The sequence below is a fragment of the Etheostoma spectabile genome, chromosome 3 (genome assembly GCF_008692095.1).
Source record: "Etheostoma spectabile isolate EspeVRDwgs_2016 chromosome 3, UIUC_Espe_1.0, whole genome shotgun sequence".
NCBI lineage: Eukaryota > Metazoa > Chordata > Actinopteri > Perciformes > Percidae > Etheostoma > Etheostoma spectabile.
In genome coordinates this window covers 13,188,495-13,198,709 of record NC_045735.1, presented here as the reverse complement: position 1 = coordinate 13,198,709, position 10,215 = coordinate 13,188,495, and the positions used below count along the sequence as shown (strand labels likewise).

The window sequence follows — 10,215 nt, the reverse complement described above, 5'->3', positions numbered from 1 at the left end:
ACAAGAAATAGGAGATGATAAACAAGAAATAGGAGATGATAAACAACAACAAAACCAGTCATGTGGAATCCAATTAATAAGAAAGGAAGCGGAGAGAGAGCAGGCAAACATGAGTGGACGGTTTGAAAGGGAACAGCGTTCTGTGGTCAAGGCAGATAAGGTCGTACCAGCACATGGTCCCGGACCACTGGTTACAGAGCTGGAGGATGCAGACCAGCTGAAAACCATTCACCTTCCACTACATCGCTCACTGCATATTGACGACCTGCCTGATCTGGAGGATGTGGACACAGACGACTTCACAGCAACGTTCTCTTTTCAGCAAGTGCTCAAACCTAAAATAGATGTCATATCAGGAGGCAGTGACGAGGACGAGCCAATTGCGAATCAGAGTGAGGGCATGCCCACCTTTGGTCCAGAAAAAAATCCTCCGATGCTCTTAAGAGGCTGTGACAAATCCACCAGGGTCTCTAACAATTCTTCATTGGTGTATCCAGACAATGGGGAAACCCTTGAGCCACTCATTTTTGAACCAGTGGGAAACTCCAAATCAAACCCAACCTCTTCTCCACCACGCTGCCTGATTGAGGAGCTGGAATGATGCGTTCAAGGTTTAAAACATTAAAGTCATAAAAATGTCTTAATGCTAGCAGGCCGTGTGTGAAAATGAAAAGCCCAATCAGGGCAAAGCGTTAGTTTAATTTTTTTTTTTAGCTATTTAGCCGTTGTTGTATTGACATGTAATTAATTGTCTAGCATATTTGTTAAAGAATTACATAGCCATGTTGTTTTTATGGGCGTTAATTGTAACACTGTGAAAACAAAATTAAGCTTACATTATCTGTTCAGTATTCTTTTAGAATATTCTCCTTTTGTGGCAGTAATAGCTGTATATCTGCATATTAGCATGACACAGAAGTTAATGACTGTAGTCCGTTTACAGTTTATCTAAAGACCACCAAAAAAATTAAATACACAGCTTTGGGCAGATATGATTATAATAAATATATACACATATATATATACACATATATATACATATATACACATACATATATATACATACATATACATATATATACATCAGTCAATAAAAACTTTAACCATAAAAAAATACAGGACAGCTCATCATCATTGGTTTTACTAAATTGTATTACATTTCCCAGTTCAAGTCACATATTAATCTCTCCCCAATAAATATTCAACATGTTACATCTCCACATTGCACCTCCATTTTCCTATTTTGGTAAAGTATGCTTTACTGTACTAGATGACTTCTTTCCAAAGCTCTGGGTGACATGGACCAATATTTACAATACGTCATGCTTAGCAATGCGCAAGAAGATTTTTAATAAAAACAAAACATGAGACAGAATGAAATGAGAGTAAAAAAATAAAACTGTACATGTATTAAATAAACCAAATCAAAATATAAGCCCTGTGGGCAACAGGCCTTGTACATGTTACAAGGTCTTCCTCACACAGGGACTGAGTGCAGCGAGTAGCTAACATTTGACACAGAATAAGGGATAGTGCGTTCTTCCGTCATGGTGATGGCAGAAATACTCTATACACTTGGGCTCTAGCGGCGCAACCACACCCAGGTGTTGACGAGCCAGAAAGCTACAGTGACCGAGTACAGGATCATCTCTCGCTTTGTCCGCTCCTTGTTCTCCTCTTCCAAATGTTGGAGTCTCCGGTTCAACTTGATGAGCTATAGATGAATAATAATTAAAAAAAAGTATGTTTTCTCAGTCACAGAGATTCCACGATTAGTCCTTCACACCAGTAGATAGATAGTGTATTTATTAAGGACTAACCTGGCGTCGAAGCGTTGTTGCATCAACCACAGTCATGTCATCAGGCGCTGCATCCAGTGTGCCTTCATATGTTGATAATGCAAGCCTGCCAAAGAGAACAGTCTATTTGAGAATTACATAATTCAACCACAACAGAGTGCATAATTTACATAGCACTTTTACAATGTATCGCGCAAGATAACGATAGCGACTTCATTTTAATCGATTTTTCTACCAGGAATTAATCGTGTTTCTTCACCCAAAATGAGAATGAAAGAGAAGAAAAGGATGAGCAAAAGGACATGGATCAGAACGAAGGTTAAGTGCCAGGTCAAGTTACCTGGAGTCATGCAGGGGGTTGGAGCTCATGGCCGACCCCCCTCGCAGTGATGGTTTGCTATAGAGGTGGGGAGAGATGGGGTTGGGAGAAGGGGGAAAAAAAAGAGATAGAGCAACATACACATGGCACAGGGTTGCATACACGCACACGCCTTGCATGTCCTTCGCATAACTGCACTTTTTCTGTTATCTTTCTAAGCCTTTAAATGAATGTCTTATTTAACACTCCTTTAAGTGCTCTTATTTTCTTTTGTTACATAATCCTTAAAAAACAGATGACAAAAATTCGGATGCTTTTCTTCTCTGGAACCATACCACTACGAGATGGTAGAATGTGGAGGAAAGTGTTTGTATATTCATCTTCTGAAGTGGGCAGAGCTGGTAACATTTTAATGCCTCTATTTCTGCTTTCAACTTGAGCATTCCCAAGCAAACTGTCAAAATATTCAAACAGCTGCAAAAAATGAGAAAGGTGTAAGCTAAAATGTGAATAATTAGGATTTTAAGGTTCTTTTTTTCTGATAAAACATTTTTAAAATGGGTTGTCTGTAATATGCTGTGGTTTGTTTACAGTTTTTCACAAACAAATGTTGTAAAGGCAGGGATCTTTAACAGGGGCTCCGGGACCCCTAAGGGGTCCTCAGAGTCAATACAGGGGGGCCACCAAATTATTGTTAATTTTGGAAAGTTTAATTTTTTTTATTTTTATTTTAACAATGAATCAAAAATATTATTAGCAAATTTAAATCCCCACTGCTTACTGGTCTATAGGTAAGGTGCCCTGGTCACTAAGGCCATCCACACACACACTCTTAAGGATTCACTGTGACACATGTATGTTTTAACATTAAAAGATGACTTATAAAATCAAACAAATACTGGACTATTTTAACAGCTTAGTATTCTATGCAAAAGTATGTAAAAAAAAGTATGTATTAAGATTTCAGGCCGACCTACACTTTATTGTGGGCCCAGTTTAATATGCAACTTTATTTATTTTTCAGTTAAGGGGTCGTTGGCTTAAAAACAGACCCCTGCCCCAAGGGGATGATTAACTTTCTTCCAAAATGAAATCTACATTTTAATAAGGTTGACAAGACCTAGTAAAACTTACAAAAGTGCTTCAATGTCCACCTGAAGGTAAGTTCAATAGCTCCTACTTGACCAAAATATGTCTAGCAGTAATGGGTAGGGGTGGGAATCTCTTGGCACCTCACAATTTGATTCCGATTCAGAGGCCAACCATTCGATACTAAACCAATTATTGATGCCACAATTTTTTTTGCACATTTCCATGTGTGATTTGAAAAAAACATACGAATAAATGAGTTTGTTAGATTTTGACATATACAGTATTTGTCACACAAAAGTTTAATAAAAAAATTTGTTAGGGCTTTTAGTTTGTAATTATTCTATGTTTAAGCCTTAAATATGCTCGTAAAAGTCACCTTCTCACACAGTGATCTTCCATGTCAGAGGCTCAGTCACGTTTAAAGGGGAAGAATCGATTTCTCCTTTTGGCCATTTATGTGGGGTTTTTTCTGCACTCTTGTCTAAACTCTAAGTTATTGTCCATTGTCTCATTCTCCTTACCTCTGTTTTCTGATTTGTACATGTCTGGAGACAGTAACTTTTACATTTAAATTAACACATTTAAAAAAAGAAGGAAAAAAATCCTTTTTTAAAATTTGTTTTTCAATAATCGATTATTAACTTATCAGAATCAAGCATCGAACTGCGATGCATCACAAATAATTTTTTTTTCCCCACCCCTAGTGATGGCCTGGACCAAACTCTTTAAAAAAGCCACAGATTGAAAAAGGTACATCAGGCGACATGGCTACATTCTAAATACATGCTGTATTAATATTGTTACTGAATGTTACAAATAATCAGTTAAAAATGACCATGTAATGTTTGAGCCTACCAGACAAACACTCACAACCTTCGAACATACAGTAACTAAGGGCCAACCAGGGTGCTGAGGAGCCAAAATCAAAGTAGATTTAATAAGGCTTTGAGGACGTAAAGACAACTGATGCTGTCAGTAATGCCACCTATGACCAATATCTAACAAGCCAAGATTTTTTAAGACAAAAATGGCCGGATGATTGAGAGGTCACCTGCGAGGGTTCTCGTCCAAGACCTCCAGGACCTGCTGGTAGGCCCGACGTGTAGTGGACTGGATGAAAGATAGAACACTGCTAGCGCTGTACAGGTTGTGTTCTTCTTCAGTCACGGTGAGAAGGGGGCAAGGGTGAACAGTGGCTGGGGGGGACGGGGTCGCACTGCGCAGTGCCCACCATTTAGAGCAGAAAATTCAGAGGAAAAGGGGAGAAAAGGCAACAGAGGAAAGAAGGGAAGGAGAGGGAGAGAAATAAGGAAAATAAACTGTCCTCAACTTTGTATAAATTGCAACCAAGTGAAAGCAAGTACATGCTATGTTGCAATATTAGCAAGATATTTAACCTGACAAACCACTTACAGTGCTTACTAATATATACACAGTAATACACCAAAAAAAAAACAGAAACGGAGATGTGAACTAAAGGCATTGGCAAGAAAATGATTCCAATCTCAATTAGATTACTCAAGACCACTGTCTTGTCCTTTCAGGGACCGTATCAATAGTACCAGGATGTCACATGCAGTTGGATTGAAGGAAGGTGATCAGGGCATGAAGTGTTTTTTGCCACATAATTGTTAATTGTTAAAATTGTTAATATATGCAAACACCCAATCCCAATGTGTCATATTTTTTACTTTTACCTAAACATTAAAGCTACAGAGCACACGCAGGGTAAAGTAGGACAACATTCAAATAAGTACAGTACAGCCAGTAAAATGTACCGCCTTCATCACAATGTTCCTTTAATGGTTTTCTATTATGTCCCTAAGTGTTGTTGAAATGAGGTGTGGGCTTATACACTAATTAGTAATATTTTCATTTTCCAGTAATCCTGAAATCATTAAACAAATCTGGCAAGGATCAAATCTAAATTTTTACATCAAGTGTTTAATATCACAGTGTTATTGGATTAGCACCTGTGACAAAAACAGTTTTATTCTGCATTGAGACTGAACAAAAAGTTCTCGCAACAAAAAAGCTTATAACGGCAAGGACAACAGAAAACCAGCAACTGCACAGAGACAAAGGGACACAGAAAACATAAAACCAAAAGAAAGACGCAACAGTATGTATAGAAGAGATAAGATGGAGCTGGTACCAAGCTAATGATGGTATATCCAACCCAATACTCACGCAGAATCGTTGCGCGTCAGCGAACTGTTATGACGGGCAGCGGCATTCTCACTAGCTGAACGTTCCCGTCGTACCCGTGCTTGGGGCCGCAACTAAAAAAAAAAAAAAAAAGACAATTGATTTATTCAGTTTATGGTTTACTGTAAGGAAATTGTTTAAAACAATAAGTGGATTTTATGCAGTGTCCTTGTAAAAGACAATGTTATTGCCTTTTCACTTACCACCTCCTCACTATCTGGAGCTGCCCGCTGCTCCTCTTCCAGAAAGTCCAGGGGCCGATCACTCAGGGTGAGGACTCTGGGTGGAGTCTTTAGTGATAGGGTGTCTAGTGGTGTTGACTGGATTAGGTCAAGGTCTCTAGGTCTGGAGAACTGGGGGTCATTACTGTCTCCTGACAAAGGAAGGTGTAAACGATTATGAGACAATGTACTGTGGTTGTAATGCTGAGTTTAAATAATGACTTCAATCTTTACATGCATAGAGAACTAACATTCCAGTGTGCCTAAATACTTTTTGTTTCATTTTCAGTCTTACATAATTGACACGACAAAGGCCTGGGCCACTGACAGAGGGACATCTGTCAACGGTTGTAACAATGTCAGCTGACAAGCACCAATGGCGTACAGAGTTTGTGTGTAGTAAAAGACTTTGAACAGCACAGAAAACACAGCCCTACATTAAAATAATTCTTAACAGCATACTAACCTGCAATAACAATTCTCTCTGGGACTTGCATTGTGACACTGTGGGGGACCTCCTGAGATCCAAGATTAGGGTCCTCGTGGGCTTGAGGAGCCACTCGTAGCATCTCAGGGATGCGCATCCTCTGGCTGATCCCTTCGGTGTACTCCAGCTCATACTGGATACGGTTCATCTCTGCCATCTCTGCTGTAGGGGAAGGGAATGCTGCTCCGTTCATTTCGCTGCGAGGAATGATTCGTTCAGCAGCACAGAGCTAATTGTTAGCCACACAAAGGTCACAAAGGGCAGAGGGACGTTACATGCCAACATGAGAGATGCAGTGTCCTGATAGTTATACTTTCAGTCCTGCTGAACCTGTCTTGCTTAATATACCTACTGGTATATCTTATTAAACTACAACTACTACTATCCTACACATAGATCGCAGAAAAAGAATTACTATAAGGATTTCATAAAATGATGGGGCAGCTCATGAGCTGTAGGCAGGAGATAGAGATGGAAATTTTCTCGTGACACTATCATATGACGATAACTTGGTGCCTTCTAACTTGGACACAAAGGGATATGAACCAGTTTGGCAGCAACCTTGACTGTATGAAAAAAAGAGTTGCTACAGCTGCTGCTCGCATTACAGGATGTACATTTTATTTAACATGAATGCTAATATCAACAACGATTATATCATTGGCCAATAATAGTAGCTAAAGCTAACACAGTAGTTACTTGATTACCTTTTAAAACTAACATTCACCAATATCCAAGTTATTAGTAAACTGCAATTGTCTAGCTCTGGGATTTAAGTAACTGTTAGGAGATCTAAGTTAACGCTACGTTAACAAAATCCCGAAGCTAACGACAGTGTTGTTTAGACAGCTAACGTAAGATAACGTTAGCACATCGGCGCCATTTCAAGCAGTGGTTACGGTTTCTTACCGTTTGGTTTGTTGCTATCTTTCCAATAAAGGATTGTTTATTAAAAAACAAAGTAAATAACCTTCTAAATATACTCAGAATAGTACAGTTAAGAGCATGTATTACAGATGATGTCAGACATATCCTTGTGTTGATACGAGAGAGGAACCTCCTCTCTTTTCCGCTGTTTTCTCCGAAAAGGAAGCGCCAAAGCACCAAGAGGAAGTGACGTCGCTTCACCAAGCGCTGGAATTAAAAGTACAAACGTGTCTATGGCATGGATGTATTGAAAACTATGGTTTATCTATCTATATTTTCATAAATTTATCTATCTATCTATCTATGATTTAGATAAAGGATCTATGGTCCAAGTTTAATTGTTTTTTTAGTTCGATGTGCAACCTCTTTATACAGGGTTTATGTTTGCAACCAATAGGGGTGACCAATTACTTGGTTTAATCTAATTTTTTAATTGTATCACTGTTTAGACTATGTATTGTGGATACTTTTTAATTTTCATCATCGTATATGGTCTATAATGTTACACATTTATATACTTCTGTTTTTTGTAGGCTACATTTTCTGCTGTGACTTATATCTGAGTCATATCAATAAAGTTGATCTTAATCTAATCTAATAGCCTATTTAATGTAGAATGTAGGCCAATATCATACAATATTTCATCACATACACCATACATACATGTTCAATATTTTTTGATGTTTATGCAATAAAACATAGGTAGCCAACTATAGTAGCCTAGTCGACTATCCCGTCCTCAGATCTACTTTGTCAGTGTCCCAATTAGTCCACATGTAAATAAGATATTTACAAAACATTTGGCGGTAATTTAAACAACTGTCACATTATTCCTTTAAAGGAAAGGTCTATTATAAGCATGTCTGGGTGTTTTTATAGTCAATGGACAGGTCAATGTCGCCGGGGGTTTGGGAGGTGGCCCTTCATTGTGGGTGGTGCGTTTCCTCGGAGCCATTCAAAGGCTTCCATTGACAGAATAGTCGACCCTCTGCTCAACCAGGGAATGGGAAAACGCGTCTGTGTTCTCGAGAACTATCCAAACAAGACAAACGTTAACTTTTGAATCATGTCTCAAGGCGGACCTAATGTTAGGATGCTCTTCATTTGATGGACACTGAGGCTGCGCCGATTGAGTCTATAGCCTTCTTCTCTCCGTGTCTGTAACTGGCTGAAATTATGTTCCCAGATATTTTGTGTCTGATATTATTGAGCACTATGCGCACCGCATCATCTTTGGAGCTTCAACTGGGCATGTAAGTGACGCTTTTAATTTAAATAATTTCCACTGTGTGTACATTTTATATTTGCACATTTTAGATTGTAGGCTATTGAATATTTAGGTGAGTGAAAATGTTCAGGTGAGTGAGAATTCGTTTTTAATTCATTTTTTACAAAGACGGTTAAGGCCTATACCAGAGCTACTTTGGCATATAGCCTACATAACCTACCCCAAGTTTACAAATAATTTAATTCTGTAATTCTGTTACTTTGTAATTTACTTACTATGTTCAGTGCCCACTAGGCGTCGCTCTTTCAAGTCCTTGATAAGGATGGACGTGTGTTTTATGGCACTGCTGTAACGTGCTTTTGCACAATAGCTTCCAATGGAATGTAGTTTTAATTTTTTTGTCCAGTATTCTGCCAGAGGTTTAAATTGACAATTCTCAGCACGATTGAAGGGATCGTTTTCATAACAAGAGAAGCCGAATACTTCCTATAACTTCGGGCAGCTCAAGCCAGATGGTGTGTGGAGGAGTAAGCCTACACCTGGATAGTTTAGGATAGTTGGACTAACAACACAGACGGATGCAGTCTTTATAATGGACTGGCACACATCAGTACATGCATGCAGGCACATTGACATGAAAACTATTCTGGAGCAAAAAAAAGAATTTCCTGTGGAATTTAAGTTGTTCATGGGGTGCTGTGCAGTGTTTAAACTGTGCACTGTTTCTTTCTGGACCCGAATTAAGCTCATTGCGCCAAACAGCAGGCTATATAATTTTTCAACAAACAATGTGTCTGTCATGAGCTTAAAGAATTATTGGAATTGTTGAGTGTTAGTCAGAATGTGGTCTAGACCTACCCTATCTGTAAAGTTTCTTGAGATAATTCTTGATTTGAATTGAATGAGCTGATGTTCTTGCAACTGAATTTGTATATAACTTGTGGAAGTTCATATCTGTTGGAGTATATAGGCTACATTAGCTCTGTAGCAGGCTCATACAACCCCTAAACATAATTGCGCCTGTCCATCTCTTTCTTGTTTTTTTTGGTGTGTTTTTTTCCGTGCACAGGCCAAATGTTTGTGCTGACCAGGAGATGTCCATGTTGGGGGGCCGTCAGCCTTGTGTCCAGGCGTTTACCCGCATGGTAAAGGTGTGGAAGCAGGGTTGCACCAGCCACACATGGTGTATGGGCTATGAGAGAAGGTAAGTGCAAAAAATACTTTCACAACACACAAAATCTTTATCATTGACAATTACTATTCCACAAAGACATCTCATTCATAAGCACAGCTGCAGGAGAAGGGATGAGGTGTTTTACAGATGTACAGTACTTAACAAATAGTTAATAATATCCATAAACCTACAATGTAACTTCCATTAAATCCTTTTACTATAGCAGAATTTATCCTTCTCAGGACTGCCTACTACACAGTGTATAAGCAGGTGTACAACATGGATTTGCACACAGTCTATAAGTGCTGCCCTGGCTGGACTCGGGAGGGTGAAGAGATGGGCTGTCTGCATCGTGAGTAATGGCATTATTCACACATAATCTACTGTACGTATCACATAGAGCTAGTTTTAAATTTGCTATGAAATTGTATATATCAATTTGAAATTTACTACAATATATAAACTGGAAAAATTAAGCAGGAACATAGTCAGCTTACTCACTAGATAGAGATCTCCATCATACGCACATTTAGAAATGCACACAATCATGGATACATCAGCAGCCTTGTGGGAAATAATATGTGGTGTATGCAGGGGTGTGTGGTGCCAATACATGTTTCAACGGAGGCCAGTGTGCAAGGAATGGAGACCAGATATGCCAGTGTCCACTAGGCTTCAAAGGGACGCGGTGCCAATATGGTGAGTTTTCATTCCCACCCGATAAAAGGTTGGTCATGGTAATAAACCTGCATGCCCACTC

At 38.9% G+C, this 10,215-nt stretch overlaps 3 protein-coding genes across 12 annotated transcripts in view; 2 read left to right on the top strand and 1 right to left on the bottom strand.

The window, feature by feature from the left end:
* The window catches only part of dnaaf1 (dynein axonemal assembly factor 1), a 2,553-nt gene extending 1,595 nt beyond the window's left edge, over positions 1–958 (top strand). Inside the window, exon 3 of one of the 3 annotated variants that reach the window (XM_032511188.1) lies at positions 25–958. In XM_032511188.1, the coding sequence (XP_032367079.1) occupies positions 25–601 (577 nt within the window). In that variant the 3' untranslated portion in view covers positions 602–958. The other 2 variants (XM_032511181.1, XM_032511172.1) reach the window with 2 other exon arrangements.
* A 176-nt stretch (positions 959–1,134) lies between these two features.
* Positions 1,135–7,240, bottom strand: mffa (mitochondrial fission factor a). 7 transcript variants are annotated; one of them, XM_032511207.1, is made up of 8 exons: positions 7,036–7,240; positions 6,106–6,323; positions 5,625–5,791; positions 5,401–5,492; positions 4,262–4,426; positions 2,140–2,196; positions 1,821–1,905; positions 1,135–1,714 (listed from the first exon to the last, which is right to left on the bottom strand). In XM_032511207.1, exons 2-8 carry the CDS (start codon positions 6,317–6,319, stop codon positions 1,583–1,585), a joined length of 912 nt encoding a protein of 303 aa, XP_032367098.1. In that variant the 5' UTR covers positions 6,320–6,323; positions 7,036–7,240; the 3' UTR covers positions 1,135–1,582. The 7 variants fall into 7 exon arrangements, with proteins under 7 accessions (XP_032367098.1, XP_032367093.1, XP_032367104.1 ...); XM_032511202.1 differs by having other exon boundaries at positions 5,622–5,791; positions 7,036–7,239; XM_032511213.1 differs by lacking the exon at positions 2,140–2,196.
* A 790-nt stretch (positions 7,241–8,030) lies between these two features.
* The window catches only part of egfem1 (EGF-like and EMI domain containing 1), a 53,862-nt gene continuing 51,677 nt past the window's right edge, over positions 8,031–10,215 (top strand). For both annotated transcript variants that reach the window (XM_032508511.1, XM_032508518.1), the window contains exons 1-4: positions 8,031–8,306; positions 9,351–9,485; positions 9,698–9,807; positions 10,050–10,154. In XM_032508511.1, coding sequence (XP_032364402.1) covers positions 8,230–8,306; positions 9,351–9,485; positions 9,698–9,807; positions 10,050–10,154 — 427 coding nt within the window. In that variant the 5' untranslated portion in view covers positions 8,031–8,229. The remainder of the gene's footprint in view (positions 8,307–9,350; positions 9,486–9,697; positions 9,808–10,049; positions 10,155–10,215) is intronic.

Bases quoted from the DNA above. Each gene is read 5' to 3' on its own strand.
- mffa (XM_032511202.1), bottom strand. From the start codon at position 6,319: ATGAACGGAGCAGCATTCCCTTCCCCTACAGCAGAGATGGCAGAGATG. The intron at 5,493-5,621 runs GTAAGTGAAAAG...TTTTTTTTTTAG, and splicing joins CTCCAGATAGTGAGGAGGTG to TTGCGGCCCCAAGCACGGGT. The intron at 1,906-2,139 runs GTAACTTGACCT...TCTCTTTGGCAG, and splicing joins AACCCCCTGCATGACTCCAG to GCTTGCATTATCAACATATG.